General features: G+C 38.3%; 1 protein-coding gene across 1 annotated transcript; it reads right to left on the bottom strand.

The window, feature by feature from the left end:
• Positions 1-668: 668 nt before the first annotated feature.
• LOC138165667 (sulfotransferase 1C4-like) lies at positions 669-17,272 on the bottom strand. The gene is made up of 5 exons (XM_069093947.1): positions 17,062-17,272; positions 13,171-13,297; positions 9,396-9,490; positions 5,668-5,842; positions 669-1,135 (listed from the first exon to the last, which is right to left on the bottom strand). The coding sequence occupies exons 1-5, from the start codon at positions 17,179-17,181 to the stop codon at positions 1,023-1,025; spliced, it is 630 nt and encodes a 209-aa protein (XP_068950048.1). The 5' UTR covers positions 17,182-17,272; the 3' UTR covers positions 669-1,022.
• Positions 17,273-18,466: the final 1,194 nt, after the last annotated feature.

Genomic DNA, 18,466 nt, shown 5'->3' with positions numbered 1-18,466 from the left:
GATTCATTGAAGTAGATGGTGATATCTTACCTTGAGGAGAGAATTCAGGGTAATAGGATTCCTTTTTTTCCTCCCCAAAGTTGCTGAAAGGTTATCACATAGAAGGGGAAATAAATTGATTGTTTTTGGCCTCAGAAGGCCAAACTAGGAACAATAGGCTGCAGAAGTGGAGGCAAATTTAGATTTGATATCAGGAAAAAACTGATTAATAATTGTTGTTAAGTGAATGAGTTACTGCAAGATGCTGGCTTTTATCCTCCTTTCAAGACTGAATAACCCTGTGTGAGGAAGATTGTATTATGGAAACAAATTCATTTTGGGACCATATGGCTGCTAAAGTCCCTTTCAGCTCTGAAAGTCCATGATTCTAAGTTTCATTCCCTGAATTAAATGTAGTGGAAAGTTACATGAAATCAGTATCCTTAAGAATCAGGATGAATTTGTCTATGTGAAATATGTATTTATATATCTACATATATGTATATATATATTTTTTTTCTCTACACAGGGAATCAAGGAATCTCTGAATTCTTTTTTCAGATTGGAGAGTGACTTGGCAAAAGTCATCATGCTTTCTAAACTTTTTCTATTTTTTTCATTTGGGGGCTTATTTTGGGAGTCTATAGCTGCACTGTGTTTATATATGGATTTGGTGAATTATAAATTATGGTGGCATAGTCAAAGAGGAGAGCAAGATAAATTTAAATGAATATATATATATATATATTAATGCACATGCTAGAAATAAACTAAATTCAATTTTATTTTGAGTAGCATTATGGAAAAGAACCTATGTGAAATATCTGTGGAGAGGGACAAGAAAAAATAGGATAGTTCCTGGGGTAATTGGAGCCAGTGGAGACTAATTTTAAAAGGGTTCAGAAAAATGAACCCCAAATTTTTCCTTATTTTAAGCCATTGTTATAAGAATATTGTATAGTTAGTGGCAATCTTTTCAACTTTAAAGGTTTGGGTGAATAAAAAATTCTTCATCATTTTGTCTGAATTCCAAATTTTTCTTCTTAGTATTCCATGGAGAAAGATAGTGTAGTATCAGCCATCTTTTCCCTGTAGTCTTTATTAAATCTCTCATTCTGGACTACAGTGAAATAATTTTTCCAGTCTCCAATTACACCTAAGATATAGCAATGAAAGTATTAGTAAGCATATTTAGTAAAAACAGATGACTCTAGATATTGCATACTATAGTGTTGTGTAGAGTGCTACCTTGACATCAGGAAGACAAAGGTTCAAATCCTATCTCCGACACTAGGTATATAATGATGAACAGGTTATTTAATCTCTCTGAGACTCACTTTCCTTTTTTTTGTGTAAAATAAGGATAATAAGCCTGTTCACGCCTACATCACAGGTTTTTGTGAGATTGAAATGAAATAACAGATGTAAAGTGCTTTGAAAAAGTTAGAGTGCTGTATAAAAGTAGATAATTATTATTTTTTCCTTTCTTCTCAACAACGGGTTGAGCTTTCATAACTGTAATGATTGGAGTACAGATTTAGAGCTGAAAGGTACCTTCGTCCAACCAGCACAGGTCATTTTAAGTGCCTTGTGCATAGTTACATATGTAATTAATGACAGGCAGGATTGAAACCCAGGTCCTTTGACTCTAATCAGAACCCTTTCCACTCTAACATGTTGTCTCAATGAGAAAGGGAGCAGTAGGTATTATCAGTCTTATTTTACAGAAGAAGAAACTGAGGCTGGAGAGTTGGTCTAGAATTGAGCCTATATTCCTTGTCATGACTCTCTAAGACTGCATTGCTACTGTTAATCATCAATCATTAAGGATGCTATTTATTTTTAAAAATCTATCCCACGTGTATAAGCTTACAGTACCAGAAAATGGAAGGAGCAAGCCTTTTTTTTTTTTTACAATCATTTCTGCTTTTTCCAAGAGTATGTTATTGTAATTCAGCTCATGTCACTTCCTATATGAAACTCTCCTTGATTGCTTCAGCTGGTAAGTGCCCCCCCCAGTTGCCTTATATTTATTTATTATATATTTTTCGTTTACTTATGTGTGCATTTCCACGCTTGAGTGAAAGTTCCCTGAGGGCAGGGACACTTGTTTTTGTTATTGGATCCTCAGCATCTAGCATGGTATAGGATCCCTAGCTTGGAGAGTAATAGTAATCATTTACAGGTACTTATTGAATGCTTCCGTTGTTTGGATGCTTGAAAATAACCATGTATAGTAAGCTGACAAAACTGTACATGGGTTAGAAAATCTTTGCACTCATACAAACTAGTTCACCCTAATTGGCCTCACGTATCCTGGCTGGTGCTACCACTTCTCTTTATTATCATGACAACCCTTTAGTGTGTTAATATAAAAATGTAAGATGTCGCTCTTAACCATCAAAAAGTTTTCATTAATAGTAACACACCAAATATATGCTAAAATTTAAGTCATTAAAAAAATCCCAAATTCAAAATATGCTGATTTTTATTTTGGGGAGGGAAGGAAACCTACTATGTGCCAGTCACTGTGTTAAAGCATTTTACAAAAATTAACTCATTTGATCTTTACAATGACCCTGGGAGGTAGATGTTATTATTATTATTACCCCTGTTTTACAGTTAAAGAAACAAAGGCAGATAGGTTAAGTGACTTACCCAGGATCACAAAGCTGGTAACATCTGAGGCTGGATTTAAACTTAGATCTTCCTTTCTCCGGGCCTGTTGCTCTATACATTATGCCACCTACCTGCCTCTTTTAAAAAATTTGCTTCTTTTAAAAGTTCAGGATCTTGTTTATGGGATGTCAACATTTTTGCCTAAAATTTTTTTTTTTACTAATTTTCCTACAAAAATCATGCAGAAAATAATTCTGTGGATTTGTATGTAATAGGGCTGTTTCACTTTTAAGTCAATATGAGTGATATGTATGGCAAAAAATTATGCATGAGAAATGCAGTCTTTAGCGGCATAGAAAGACTAAAGGTTTTATGTGATTTGTGAATAGCAAACTCATTGATGAGTAACTCAATATTTTAAGGAAGATAGTCAAAGGACATGTATTTTCCATTTCTAACTGCTTGTACTTACAGACTTACAGAGGAAAGGAAAGGATCTCTAGAAATTCAAAACACTTATTATTGAGAGTCCTAGAGATCAATATTGTACTGAGAAGGAAGAGGTATTAATTATTCTACCTAGTAGGTTTCTTAACTGGAGGTTGTTATTAGTTATATATCCTGTAAACTAGTAGGCTAATTAAAGATAGACCACTACTCCCTTAATGCTTTACTTTTTGCTTTTGTAACTCTCTTCTCATATTACTTTACTGGGGGGGGGGAGGAGGATATGAGCCATGAACCCCTTGTTTTGGATTGGCACTTATAAAACTTTTGAAGTTGGACCTTGTCCAAAAAATATAGACTTTTCAAGGTTCCAGCACTGGAAAGGACCTCAAAGGACATTTAGTTCAAACCTTTCATTTTACAGATGAGAAAACAAGTCTAGAGAGTATAGATGACTTACCCAAGGTCACATATAGTATCTATGTTGGAATATGAATGCAGATCCCCTGACTCCAGATTCAGTGAATGCTCTTTCCTCCGTACAATGCTGCCTCCTCAGTATTGAGACATGGAAAGAACTTACTCTGTAAGTGATTTTGTTCTGTAACCATATTCTGTATTCTGAACCTAAAGCCTCTTATCTGTCACTGAGGGAAGAAGCTCATGTTTGCAAAAGTTCAATCGTCTTTCTCTTTGATGATAGATGCCAAAAGCTTAAGCTTTCCCATATTCATTGCTTAGAGAATTGCCTCAGTTCAGCATTTTGTTAAATTTCACATGTGACATGTGATTGATTCTAGTATGATACATTCACATGATAAATGTTTGTTGAGATTCAACAGACTAGGCATAAGAGTGTGGTTTTTCATGTGGGTGGAGGCCTGAGCCAAGAATTTAATTGGATAAATTCATACTAACCCTTTCATTTCCAGAGTAATGCAGTGAGCAACTGCCATCAACAAAAGGGACAAAGGCAGTTCTCCATAAAACAGAGAGCTTAACATTCTCCCAAAGCATCCCTGATTGGTGTTGGTTGAAGCATACAACTGCTAGAGTGAGCATGAGCTAGCTAAAACTTAGCCAGGTGGTGCAGTGTATAGAGCGCTGGGCCTGAAGGCAGGAAGTTAAAATCTGACCTGAGATACTTGCTATTTGTGTGACCCTGGGCTAGTCACTTGACCTTACATTAGTTCCTCAACTGTAAAATGAGCTGGAGAAGGAAATGCAAATTATTCCAATATCTTTACCAAGAAAACCCCAAATGGGGTCATGAAGAGTTGGGCATGACTGACATGAATGAACCACTAAAATATTGGGTAATTGGATAGTAGCACCACTGGGGGCTAAGTTTTCTTCAGTTCTGTATAATGTTTGCCACCATGTACTGAACACAATTTATTAATAAGAAATGTTTTAATGCTCCAAGAATTGTCCAATTGTCCTTCCTTCCTTCCTTCCTTTCTTCCTTCCTTCCTTCCTTCCTTCCTTCCTTCCTTCCTTCCTTCCTTCCTTCCTTCCTTCCTTCCTTCCTTCCTTCCTTCCTTCTATATCTAGTCTAAGTTTAAGATCCTCATTTATCCCACTAGACATTATTCATGGAGATATCATTAAGCATCTTTCTCTTTTTCAATGTCTACAAATAATCAGTAATTCTAGAATAAAGCATTTCATTTAAGGAAACCATTTTTTATATACTCTGCTATATCTAGTTTGAAAGGTAAAAAAGTGCTGATGAATTAATACTGGTATTTGAAATATTGAGTACTCTAATCAGTTAGTGGATAGCGTGTTGCTCCCAAGCCAAGAAGATCTGAGTTCAAGTCCTTCTTGGTACATTCATTGGCTGTGTGATCCTGGGCAAGGTATTTCAGTACTCTGGGTGGCTCTATGAGACTCTAAGTTGCTGAGAAAGTGTTGAGCTGCATTGATTGTGGACATTCCCTCACTCAGGAGTTTTCTATACCAACGAAGTCACCAGTCCAGCGCTCAGTATAGATCCTGGCACATAGTAATCATTATAGATTGCACAGTGGGTAGAGTTCTTCTGGTCCTGGATTCAGGAAGACCTGAGTTTAAATCTGTCCTTAGACACTTCCTAGCTATGGGATCCTGGGCAAGTTACTTAATCCTGTTTGCCTCAGTTTCTCATATGTAAAATAGGAATAAGAATAGCACATACTACCCAGGGTTGTGAGGATCAAGGGAGATGATAATTGCAAAACATTTAGCACAGTGCTTGGCACTTAGTAAATGCTATAAAAATGTTAATTATTGTTATTGCTATTATTCTTATTCTTATGGCTGCTAGGTGGCACAGTGGATAGAGGGCCAGATCTGGAATCAGGAGGACCTGAGTTCAAATGCAGTCTCAGACAATTACTAGCTATGTGAGTCTGGGCAAGTCACTTAACACTAGTTACCTCAGTTTCCCATCTATAAAATGGGCTGAGAAGGAAATGGAAAACTACTCCCCTATCTGTGCTAAGAAAAGCCCAGATGGGGTGATAAAGAATTGAATAAGACTATTCAACTAAACAAATTGTTATTGTTATTATTAACGTTCCCTATACCTATTTAAAACATTAAAACTTAATTTTCTTAGTGAAAAAACATATACATTACCTTTCCTCATAAATGGGGAGACAGAATGATTCATTAAGGGATCAAATGTATAGTTTGACATGGGATTCTTCTTCATTACATTGAATGAAGTATAATAGATAATTTTATCCAAAACTTTTTCATCCACCTTCTTCCCCAGGAATTCCATCACCTTTTCAATTTCACGCCTGGGGTGCTGCAGAGAGAATGGAAGGAGAAATGAGAGCTTCTTCTTTCTTCATTAAGTTCAAATGTCATAATTGGCATAACAGCAGAGTACTAATCATGGGAATTGTGATGCATCTCTTTACAAATCTGTTTACATCAGTTTTGAGGGTAGCTAAGATTTATAACAAGAAGTTCAAGGTCTTGGGCAATACCAATTCCATCAGAAGCAAGATTCTGATCCTTGATTAGTGCTTAATTTGTAAACTTTGTGATTTTGTTAAACTCAAATCCTGTTTCATGCCCCATATTAGTGATAAGGGAAGGGGTTAATATTGCTGTCCTACAGCTTAAGAGGCATCTATGTGATAGTCTTTTTTTCTGTGTGGAGAGATATCAAAGTAGGAATTCTTCTTTTGCCCTTTCAGAGGTGCCAAATAGATGGTACAGTGGATAGAATAAATACTGCGCCTGGAATACCAGTGACAACAGCGGCAATGATCATAATGAATATTTATATAGCACTTACCCTTTGCTAAGCACTATGTTAGGTGCTTTACAATTATTATCTCATTTAATCCTCACAACCCCCCTTGGAGGCAGGTGTTATTATTTTCCTCCCCTTACAGATGAGGAAACTGAGGCAAGCAGAGGTTAAGTGACTTGCCCAGGGTAAAAGGACTGACTTGAATTTTAAGTCTTCCTGATTCTAGACCTGTATTCTATCCACTGCTCCATCTAAGTTTAAATGCTTCCTGAGAAACAGGAGTGATTGTGCAATACTGGATAAGCCTCTTATCCTCTGCCTCAGCTGCCTCATCTGTTAAATGGGGATCATAACAGCATTTACGTATTACAGAAATCAATCATGATAACATCGGTAATGTGTTTTGCAAACCTTAAAGCACAATAGAAATTCAGGTTATTATTATTAATAATTAACTGATCAATTCCTTACTCCATTCCAAGATTACCATTACCCTAAGGTGGCTAATCTACACCTCCTTTGGTTTCTAGGCTAGCCATTCTTTCGATTGGCAGTTGCTCCAGTAGGAAGCATAGAGAGTTTCCACCTGAGGCAGCGACTTGCATGGATTTCAAGGCATGTTTCTGCCTTTGGGTTGGCTCCTGATCTGCTCCCCAGCCTTGGTTTAGCTTTGGTTCCCCATTACTATCATTTATGCCTTAGCACAGACAGACACAGGCTGTAAACAACAACACTGGATCCCCATCCATAGCTGGTTATCTATACTAGCTTATGAGTTGTACTTCAAACCTGATGCCTTCTCTGAATTTTCTGAGAGCAGTTCGTTGTAGGAGTTAGTGACCTCAAGAGCGTTTCCTCTAGGGTATCTGGAGTTCTTCCTTATTCCTGGTATTGTGAAACCTTTAAGTTTTGCCTCAGGGACTAAGGCACCTCCAGTCGACTGAGTCTAAGGATGTGAACCTCCATAGGGATTTTCACTGGGCTCCATATGTTCTTGGGGGAGGGAGATAGACTTGTTGTGGGTTAGGAGAGTGGGATGCTTGAAGTCACTGCCAAAAATTTTATCAGAGATAATATAATTTTGAGGTCCTACACTCATTCTAAGCTGGGTATACAGTATAGTCTTGACCAATAGGGGGAAGCACAAACCACCATAATATTCCAGAGGGAGGTTCATGAAATATATTTGGAAATGAAGGCAGCAATGGGGCAGAGACAAGAAGGGAGGGAGGGAAAGAGAAACAGAGAAAATCACATGAATAATAATGGAGAACAGTAGCCAGTGAAGAAATTTAGGATATAGACAATTATTACATTATTCAAATGTTAGAATGAAAGGCCATAGAAAAGGGTTTGGAGAGTTGAGAAATTAGAACTGAGTTAAACTTGAAAAGGGACAGAGATGATAATAAGCATAAATACAGGAGAAATGAGAATGCTGTGTTTTAAACGGATTGAGTTGAGTGTCCCTGGGAAAGAGCCAAGAAAATTTTCTCTCCCTGCCAGATACACGATGAAGTAGAAAAGTGTTTCCTGGAGGCTACTTTGTTGTAGTTACTAATAACTCTTAAAAGGCTCTGGAAAGATGCTAGAAATCTGTATTTTTAGAACACTTTCTGTTCATTTATTGGATTCCCTGTTTGGATAAATCTTTTGTAGCTTCTAATTGACCTGTGCACAACTAAAATTTTGTAGTAGGTACAGATTCAAGGCAATGTAAGCTACTTTAGGTTTATGTCTAATTTATATAGATTTGACCTTGGATGAATTATTTTTACCTCTGGGTATCAGTTTCCTCATATGTAAAATGAGGAGATTAGATTAGATAATTGGTTCTCAAAGTGTGGTCAATGGACCTCTGGAGGTTTTTTTTTTTGGCTCTCTTTGGAGGGGGGAAGGTAGGGCAATTGGGTAAAGTGACTTGCCCAAGATCACATGGCTTGTTTTTTTGTCTGTGTGTTAATTTTCTGAGGTCTGATTTGAACTCAGGTCCTCCTGACTCCAGGGTTGGCACTCCATTCCCTGTGCCACCTAGCCACCTCTCCTCTGGAGGTTCTTGAAACTCTTTCAGGGGGCTTATGAGGTCAAAATTTTCATAATAATTTGTTGTTGTTCACTTGTTTCAGTTGTGTCTGATTCTTCATGCCCCCATTTGGAATTTTCTAGGTAAAGATACTGGAATGATTTGCCATTTCCTTCTCTTGTTCATTTTACAGATGAGGAAACTGAGGCAATCAGGGCTAAGTGACTTATCCAGGGTGACATAGTAGGCATCTAAGACCAGATTTGAACTCAGGAAGACGAGTCTTCCTGACTCTAGGCCCAGCACTCTATCAGCTGGGTCACTGAGCTGCCCTTTTATATTAATACCAAGATATTATTTGCCTATGAAAAATCCTTCCCTTTTCCCAATACATATCTGTGTGAGGTCAGAATTCCTTCACAGATGTCAACCAAAACAAAATATCACAACAGATTAAATGTAGAGGCAGATAGGAGAATCTATCTGTTTTCTATTAGCCAGACTTTGCAAAACTTAAAAAATGCTATTCTTTTTACTATTATGTTTTGATTTAGAAGATAGAGTTTTCAAAAGTAAAACTATACTATTTTAAGTCAATATATAATGGTTTTTTTCTTTTTCTTTTTGGAGGGGGGAAGGCAGGGCAATTGGGCAATTAAGTGACTTGCCCAAGGTCACACACAGCTAGTCTGAGGCCGGATTTGAACTCAGGTTCTCCTGACTCCAGGGCCGGTGCTCTATTCACTGCACCACCTAGCTGCCCCCATATGGTTTTATTTTTAAACAATTTAAATAAATATTTTAAAATGTATCACATAAAAACAGTTCTCTGAAGTCCTCAGTAATCTTTAAGAATGTAAAGAGAGTATGCAACCCAAAAAGTTTGCTAAGGTTTACTTGCCCTCGGTCATATAGTTAGTAAATCGGAGGCAGGATTTTAACTCAGGTTTTCCTGACTCCAAGACTAGCACTCTATCCACTGTGACATTTGCATTTTAATCTTCTTCATTACTTTCCTAAAATTGAAAGGAAGGTAAAAATAGGTATATAGTCACAATCAAAATTCGTTTGTACTTTCTTAATGTCTTCGTAGAAGAGGTAGAGAATGGGGTAAATGTCCTTTGCTTCCCACCATCCTTTTACATGGTCATACCAGGATCCCCACAGACCTGAAAGAGAGGTCACAGATAGTTAAAGAGAGTATGTCCCCTCCTACTTACTCTGGGACAAGAGGCAAAGAGAATGTTCGGCATAAGCACACTTTTGGTACGTGGTCTGCTCCTGCCTCATCTAGAAGCAGACCTGGGCCTTGGCCCCTAACTCTGTGGACCCCACTTCTTCAGACTTTATGACCATTTTATTGCTTTTTACTTCTTTTTATTCTGACATCTTGCATCCCAACCTCTGCTTCTGATGTCTAATGTCCGGTTAATTCTTACCTTTTGGCAATGTTGGCGGTTAAACCTTGCCTGCCTAATGCCAATTATCTAGACTTGACATTTGGAATACCTATGCGCGAGCAGGATTGAGTCCAGCTAAAGCTACACAGTGAGAGATGTTTGATTTTGATCTTCTCTTTTTTTGCCTCACTCTTCTCATATCAGTTCTCCGAACTTGGCACATTTAACATCTCTCTACACTTCCTCCTATCAGAATGTCTGTTTTGTATCTTGCAGGGTCATTTTTTTTATTCTGTCACATCGGAGAGCAATACTATAACGCCATTCACACTGTAACATTAGGGACAGATTAATGCGTTATCTGTCCCAGAGGCATCTGCATTTCAGTGTGTGTGGGTAGGAAACATTGGGTTCCATTGATGTCTTTCCTCCTTGTCCTTCATATATCTTGTGCATACATAGTTGTTTGCATGTTGTCTCCCCCATGAGAATGTAAGCACTTTGAGGGGAGAAAATGGAATTTTTACCTTTCTTTGTAGCCCCAGCACTCATCACAGTGCCTGGCACATAGTAAACACTTAGGAAATGCTTGCTGACACTGACTATAATGATTGATGAGTCTTGTGGCATCCCAGGGGGTGTGATATATAATTTTTTAACTTGGTGACTTTGGCCATATCTCTTAGATCACAATATGTAGGTGGTTACCCATTTGACCTATACATAAATTGGTATTACATGACTGATATATATATATTTTTAACATATTATGTCCAATAAGGTATATACTTATTGGATGGTTGAGTTGATACAGCTTTCTCACCAGTTTTCTCACCCTTCTCAAGGAAGTCAGGACAACTCTAAAAGGCATGCATGTAGTTTAGGAAAATCCCAGGAGGTTTATCTTCTTTAATACCTCAAAGAATCTGTGATCTCATTGGTGTAAATGATTCCTTCAGTAATTCACATGGTAATTAACTCCTCTGTCCCTCTCCATACTGTGAGACCCTTTTCTCTGTCTTATAAATATGATACTGGGGGGGCGTGGTCTATACAATATACTGAGTAAAGGGGGTCCTTCTTTTACGTTTCTTAACATTACCTAGTTATCAATGGAGTATGTGACCTGTTCATTAGTTACCCATTAAGTAACCATTCCTCTTGCTATATCTTTGCTTTTTTTCTGGTCAAATATTTCTCTCCCGATATGTTTACATAACAACTCCTATGTAATTAACTATATATAATTGTTGCAATTTTCTGACACCTGTCATGTGCCTCTCTTTTTTTCCCCTTTGGGTGATTTTAAACTTTCAATTACTGGAGATTGTGGTAATCTATGATTTGCAATTGAAGTTGTATACAACTTTGCCAGAAGAATGGAGCATTAACAAGATGGACCTTAGTTTCAGAGAGAAGACTGAGGCCAATTAAAAAAGCTGCACAAAAATCTCTGTGTATTTATATATGCACATATATTTGTAATGTGCATTTCAAACCTTAGACCACCATATAAATGCTATTATTATTATAATTATATCATTTGCTTATAAAGCTATGTGGGTTGTTTATCCAAGTACATGTCATATACTGGACAATAGACATTCTCTATCCTCGTAGCCATTTCAATGAGGATTGTTAGGCTAGTCTTTCAAATGGTTAGAAATTCCATTTCAGAGGTCCGGAATTGTTCTAGAACTGGATGAGAGAGAGAACATGGTGGAAGGTTTTAGATTTGTAATAATAATAATAGCTAGTAGCATTTATATAACACTTTAAGTTTTGCAAAACATTTTACAAATCTTATCCTTACAACAACCGTGGGAAGTAGGTGCTATTATCATCCCCATTTTACAGAGGAGGAAACTGAGGCAGGCAGGTGAAGTTACTTGTCCGGGATCACAGCTAGTCTAGTGTCTGAAGTTGAGTTTGGACTATGGCTTTCTTGATTCCAGGTCCAGTATATAACCCGCTGTGCCGCTATGCATGGGAACTCCTCTACGAATCCCTGAGGTTGATTTCCTCTCATATGTTCACCTTGGTCCCTCATTCAGGCTTCCTATGGAGAGTGATTCAATTGACTTCACAGTTGGCAGAAGCAGAAAGAAATCTTGAAAATTAAAAGTGACATTAAGTGTAGTTATGGAGATGTTTTCATGCCAAATATATCTCATGAAAAACAAGTTTCTATAATGCTAATGTATATTAATTATCATAGTGAAAAACAAATGTATTAGGTCTGAGGATTATTTTGATAACTTCCTCCAGAGTCTTTGAAGTCCAGTGACTCTGGAGGAGAGAGTGAGGCTGATGACTTCTCAGCTCTGCCTCACTTAAATCCAATTCATGTGCAAGTCAAGACATGATTGACAAATGTACAGGATAAACAATAGCAGCAACAGCAATCTATACTTTATGGATGTTAAGGGCACTACTCTAGCAAATGTATTGATACCTGTCTTAAAGAAATAAAGATTAAGTTCAGCTAAATGTAAAGTGGCAACATGTCAGTGAACTCACTATGAAAGCAAGGAAAAGGGTGTTGAATTATGAATTTTGAATCTCAAAAAGAAAAAAATTAAGTTCTTATGTGGCTTATTTTTGACTTGGGTCACAAAACTGCAAATCTAATCTTACATTGCAGACAAAATTTGTGATAAATGTTTATTGTCGTTTTGTTGATTAGTCATGTCTGACTCTTCATGACCCCATTTGTGTTTTTGTTTTGTTTTGCAAAGATTCTGGAGTGAATTACTATTTCCTTCTCCAGCTCATTTTACAGATGAGGAAATTGAGTCACAGAGAGGTTAAGTGACTAGCCCAGGATGCCACGCAGCTAGTAAGTGTCCGAGGCTGAATTTGAGCTCAGGTCCTTCTGACCTCAGGGTTGGCTCTTTATCCACTGTGCCACCTAGCTGCCCTCTGTGATAAATAACAGGTCATATTTACTAACTGTATTGTTGAAATGGTGGATTATTTTAAAAGTGTTAAAATTACACACCTGAAAATTAAAACAACTCAAATCAAAGCTATAATTTCTCAATGATCATTGCTGTGGGAGAGCTTATTAAAACATGCAAAAAGATTATGATTTGGGTGTAGTTTTGAAAGCATTGTTGCATATTAAAAATACAGATTAGAAAGTTGCTGATTTTAAGTTAAATGTTGCCTGTTGACATTGTTAAATTGGTCTCTAGTCAACTGATGTAATTTGATGTCTCTGGTTGGATCACTTTCTTGTAGAGAAAATGAAGGGGGTCCCCAAATTGTATCCTGCACATAAACAGCCTTGAAATCCCAATCCGTTGGTGCTCCCACTGTTACAAATTTCATTACCCACTCTCCAGGTTTCAGGGCCCAGATATGTCCGCCTCATTTTTTTTTTTGACAACAGAAATACTATCTTGCTTCAGGGCCTGGAGAAACTGATTTTTCTGTATCTCACTCACCCTTGCCTTCCAAGAATGTTTCAAAATACTCTTCCCAGCTTCCTGGATCTGGAAGTCCTTTATGCATCCTTTGGAAATGGAAAAAGGACACCATGTTATCCTTGGCATTTCTGGCCACATAGATGATCTGGAGTACATAGGAAGAAAGGAGAAAAATAAAATGTAAGAGAGAAAGATAAACACAAAGTATTGTATTTAGCATGCCTACCATGTAGGCAGAGAGAGAATGTGCTAGATAACTAGGGGTGTCCTAGTAAATGTTTAACGACTGACTCTCCAGAAAAGAATGCTGTATACTTGACATACTTTTGAGTTTAATTGATGTTATTAACATTTTCTCCATAATTTTCTTTAGCTTGGAAAATGTACAAAGCAACCAATCAAACCCTGATTGTAGCCTTTGCTGATTTCTGAGGTGTAAATTCTCATACTGAAAGTTTAGCAAGTTTAACACCTGTGTTCAAGTCCTGCCTGTGATACTTACTGGCTATGTCACCTTAAGAAGGTCACTTAAATTCTGAGTGATGAAGGTAATTGTCTAAGATTGACAGCTGCAGAGAAGGTACTGGTCTGCACTGGAAGTTCAAATTCTCTCTATGGATGTAATCATCAGTCCAGTCTGTATTCCTAGTTTTGCCATGTATTCATAACTGAATATCTTTTTTGTTTGCTTCCAAATTAGGTTTGTTAACATATACTTTCACTACACATTTATTCATAATTTATCTATGTTTCTGTAAAATAGACATCAATAAATTTGCTAGAGTAGTATGCATTTCACATATACAAAGTCCAAAATTCCATGTAGACATGACATAAATATTTGAAAAGCTTCAAGCTAAAACTGATATTATCTTTTGTCAGTATATGTTTGCTTTATTCTAATTTCTCTTGTGGAGCTGAGATATCCTTTGTTATTTTTTTTTAAGCAATTGGAGTTAAGTAACTTGCTCAAGGTTAAAAGGCCAGTTATTTCTGGGTGTGGTGCTAAGTATCTGAGCCTGGATTCGATTCCAGGTCATCCTGACTCTGGGGCTCTTACTCACTGAGCCACCTGGCCGCCCCTAAGCAATTGGGGTTAAGTAACTTGCTCAAGGTTACACGGCCAGGTGTTTCTGGGGAGGTGCTAAGTGTCTGAGCCCGGATTCCATCCCAGGTCATCCCGACTCTGGGGCCGGTGCTCTTACTCACTGTGCTACCTGGCTGCCCCTATCCTTTGTTATTTTTATCTGAATATGGTTAATATCAATTCAGTTGTAGGTGTGATCACAATGAGAAGAGTGAACAGTTTTCTATCTCCTAAGAAGCTTGCAACTCTATTTTAGATTAGAATTTGGCTTAATGTTTTATTTTTCAAAAAAAAAAAAAAAATAGAGCCACTCTGTCTACGACACCAGAAGTTGCATCATATTTTTTTTCATGAAAAGTGGAACATTAACTTGGTGCCATCTAGGTTTAAATTGAACCATGTTTGTCATGTTCTATCTAGCTTTGCTTGGGGTGGGTGACTGGGTGTACTCCAGGATAATGGCACGTAGTGTCTTATGAGAAGGAAAGTGGAGCCCTGAACATGGTCTGTAGGTTGGTGACAGAAACCCATGGCAACCTGGTACCTTCTTTTTCCCAGTCTTCTTATACTTTATTCTCCTCTGCACCCTTTCTAATTCAGCTACACTGGCCTATTTGTTGCTCCTCATGTACAACTCTATGTCTGAAGAGTCCATTTGCACAGGTTGTCTCTATGCCTAGAACGCTCTTTTTCTTTGCCTCCAACTCCTAGCTTTCTTGGCTTCCTTCAAACTTCACATCAATTTTCAGCTTCTAAAGGATGCTTTTCCTTGTCTTTTCTATACCCTGATAGCACCTTCCCTCTGAGATTACTTTCCATTTGCCCTGTATATAGCTTCGATGTATGTAGTTGTTTGCATGCAGCCTGCCCTATAAAAATATGAGCTTCTTGAGACAGAGACTGTGTTTACCTTTTTTTTTTTTAACTTCCCTAGTGCTTGTGCCTGGCACATAGTAAACTCTTAATAAATGCTTGTTGACAGACTAGCTGGGATAAGCTGAAGCTTCTCTGTATACGACATCGTGGAGTCAGAAAAAAAGACAACTTTTAAGGGTGGTGTGGTAGGGGGGCAGGAGCAGTAGATTTTTCTTAAGTTAACAAATGGGCCAGAAGAAAAGGGCATTTCTATTCCGTAAAAATTCTGGTGGTAGCTATCTATGGATCTCCAGGACACTTTTCTTTCTTTTTCAATGAGTTCAGCGCTTCAATGATAGCATACTTTCTTGCTTCCCAAACTCCTGCACTCATACTAAGGGATTTCAACATATTATTAATACTCCCTCAAACACCCTTGCTTCCTAGTTCCTTAACTTATTTCTCCTACTCCTGCTTCTTGACCCCAGCTCAGTTCTACACAGAGATGATCATATCCTTGATCTTGTCATATGTGCTCCACTTCTACGTTCATGAACTTTGAAATTCCTTTATTTTATCATAATGTGTTATCATTCCAATTCTCCCTCTGCTTTGTATCTCCGGACTTACTAGGACCTATGAGTCTTCTTTTATTTTATTTTATTTTTGCTTTTTGGAGGGGAGAGGGCAGGGCAATTGGGGTTAAGTGACTTGCCCAAGGTCACACAGCTAGTAAGTGTTTAGTGCCTGAGGCTGGATTTGAACTCAAGTCTTCCTGACTCCAGGGCCAGTGCTCTATTCACTGCACCACCTAACCACCCCTCTGAGTCTTCTTTAGATTTTTTCCAAGGTAAACACTTCTATACCCATGAAACAATCCTTAATTCCCCATCTTGACCCTTTGGTCAGTCAGTTCAACTCTACACCACCCTCTTCTCTCAAGTTCCTTTCCCTTTTGTCCTATTGCTTGTCTTGTCCTGATGGGCTTCAGTCCTGGATTTCTCCTGCCATCCGCTGCCTTTATTCCTCCCTGAACTGCTGGATGAAGCTAGAGAAGATCATGAAGTTGTTCTGAGTCTGCTGCAATTTACACAATCTCTGCTGGGCTCTCCTTTAGCAAGGAGATCCTTTTATGCCTCCCTAATCCAATCACTGACCTATTCACTATATAATATTTAAAATTTTTTTTCAAATCTACCTTACCTCATTGCCCTCCTTTCTCAGATGAGAGCCTTGCTTCATATTTCACTTAAAAATTAAGGCTATAAGCTGAGAGCTCTCCCTTAGCTCTTCTTCCTTATCTCGTATTTCTTGGCTGCCTTTTTTCTATTACCTCCTCTTTCATCTGTTACGCATGAAAATGTCATCTTTCTCCCTGCTGAGGTGAACCCCTACACATACACAAGCCGTCCCCTTCCATTCCATTTTCTCCAGCTTCCACTCTCAAGAGTGACTAGTGATCCTCTTCGATCTGATGGGGGACCAGACTTAGTCCCAGGCAAGGGGTAGAAAAAGTGAGATCCTCTGGAAAGGAGAAAGGGCCCTGGGAGCTGGACCTGTGTATGTGTGTGTGTGTGTGTATGTGTGTGCATGCGTGTGTGTATGCGTGTGTGTGTGTGTGTGGGGACAATGGTGGAAGGGAAAGAATTATCTTTAGATAAGGGGTTGGCAGTTTATGACATTGGAGCCTCCAAGTCTGTAGGATGCCCCCTCCTATCCTGCACTTCTTTTATTTATTCATTCATTCATTCACTTATTTATTTGTTTGCTTTTTGGAGGGCAGTTGGGGTTAAGTGACTTGCCCAAGGTCACACGGCTAGTTTTGTGTGTGTGTGTTAAGGATCCAAACCCAGGTCCTCCTGACTCCAGGGCTGGTGCTCTATTCACTGCGCCACTTAGGCTCCCCCTTCTGCACTTCTTCTAGTCTCTACTGGCCTCTACTTTCTTTCCATCATGGTGACACTTACCTTACAGTTTTCTTGCCAAAAGGATGGAGGAAGTAGTTGTGTAGGAAGATGGGTTTTTAGGACTCTTGGTGAAGGCATTCCATTAGCCTGGTCCAGTCCTGTAAGACAGTTTACTTTCATTCCCTCATTGCTTTGCTATTCAGTTCCATTTTCCTTCTGTCAAAAACTTTGAGTAACTCAAAGCTAGTTTCTGACCTTTTGGGCCACTCCCTTTATACATATACTCCTTTTTCTTGTAAAAATTCAAGAAGAAAAGCATAAATTATGTTTGCAGTTTATAACTATGTGTATATCTCATAAAACATTAAATTTTAGGACTGAAAGGAACCTTAGAGATCATCCAGTTCAAACACCTCATTTGAGAAGAGAAATTTGAAAAGTAGTTGATATAAGCCTGGGGCATCTAGGTAGCACAGTGGATTGAGTACTGGGAATGAAATCAGGAAGACTCATCTTCCTGAGTTCAAATCTGGCCTCAGACACTTACTAGCTGTGTGACTCTGGGCAAGTCACTTAACCCTGTTTGCCTCAGTTTCCTCATCTGTAAAATGAACTGGAGAAGGATATGACAAACCACTCTACTCTCTCTACCAAGAAAACCCCAAATGTGGTCATGCAGGGTTGGACACGACTAAACAACAAGGAGATATGGGAGTAGAATGTAATATTCTTTCTTGTATTCAAATTCAGTTGTAGCTGAATTTCTGAATTCACATGTTATATTTGGGTGGCACCATGGATAGAGTGCTGGGCCTGCAGCCAGGAAGTCCTGAGAACAAATCCTGCCTCAGATACTTGCTGTGTGGCCCTGAGAAAGTTCTTTACCCTTTGTCTCAGTTTCCTCAACTATAAAATGGACTTAATAATAACATATACATTGTAGTTGTTGTGAGGATTGAATGAGATCCTGTTGATGGGTGTTAAACTTACAATTAAAAAGAAAAATTATTTTAAAAAATTTATCAGGGAAGGGGAGGAGAGAGCTGGAATGATAACTGGATATAATAGAAAAGTCAAGACAAGATCTTTTTTTTTTGCCTTTTGGAGGGCAATTGGGGTTTAACAACTTGCCCAAGGTTACACAGCTAGTTTTTTTGTGTGGGTGTTAAGTGTCTGAGGATGGAACCGAACTCAGGTCCTCCTGACTGCGGGGCCAGCGCTTTACTCACTGTGCCACCTACCCTCCCAGACAAGATCTTTTTTTTAAACTGAAGTTATTAAGCCCCCTTTGTAAGAAGATGGGAAAGGTTTAAAAGATGCATGAGAGATGTGAGATAAAGAGCCTAGTAATATATGGAGTCCTATTTCCACAGATACTGCCATACAAGAAGTTTGTTAAGGGATACAGTGTTAACAGATACCGTGTTTCCCTGATAATAAGACCTATCCCAAAAATAAGCCCTCC

This window comes from Petaurus breviceps, unplaced genomic scaffold (assembly GCF_028583685.1).
Source record: "Petaurus breviceps papuanus isolate PSGF00001 unplaced genomic scaffold, PetGlider_PUasm1.0 214, whole genome shotgun sequence".
Taxonomy (NCBI): domain Eukaryota; kingdom Metazoa; phylum Chordata; class Mammalia; order Diprotodontia; family Petauridae; genus Petaurus; species Petaurus breviceps.
The sequence above is the reverse complement of the archived record's forward strand: the minus strand, read 5'-3'. Positions and strand labels throughout refer to the sequence as shown.

Excerpts from the sequence above, each read along its gene's own strand:
- LOC138165667 (XM_069093947.1), bottom strand. The coding sequence starts at position 17,181 with ATGAAAGTAAACTGTCTTACAGGACTGGACCAGGCTAATGGAATGCCT. Across the intron at positions 5,843-9,395 it reads TCTACGAAGACATTAAGAAA|CACCCCAGGCGTGAAATTGA; the intron begins GTACAAACGAAT and ends TTCTCTCTGCAG. Across the intron at positions 1,136-5,667 it reads CTCCCCATTTATGAGGAAAG|GTGTAATTGGAGACTGGAAA; the intron begins GTAATGTATATG and ends GCTATATCTTAG.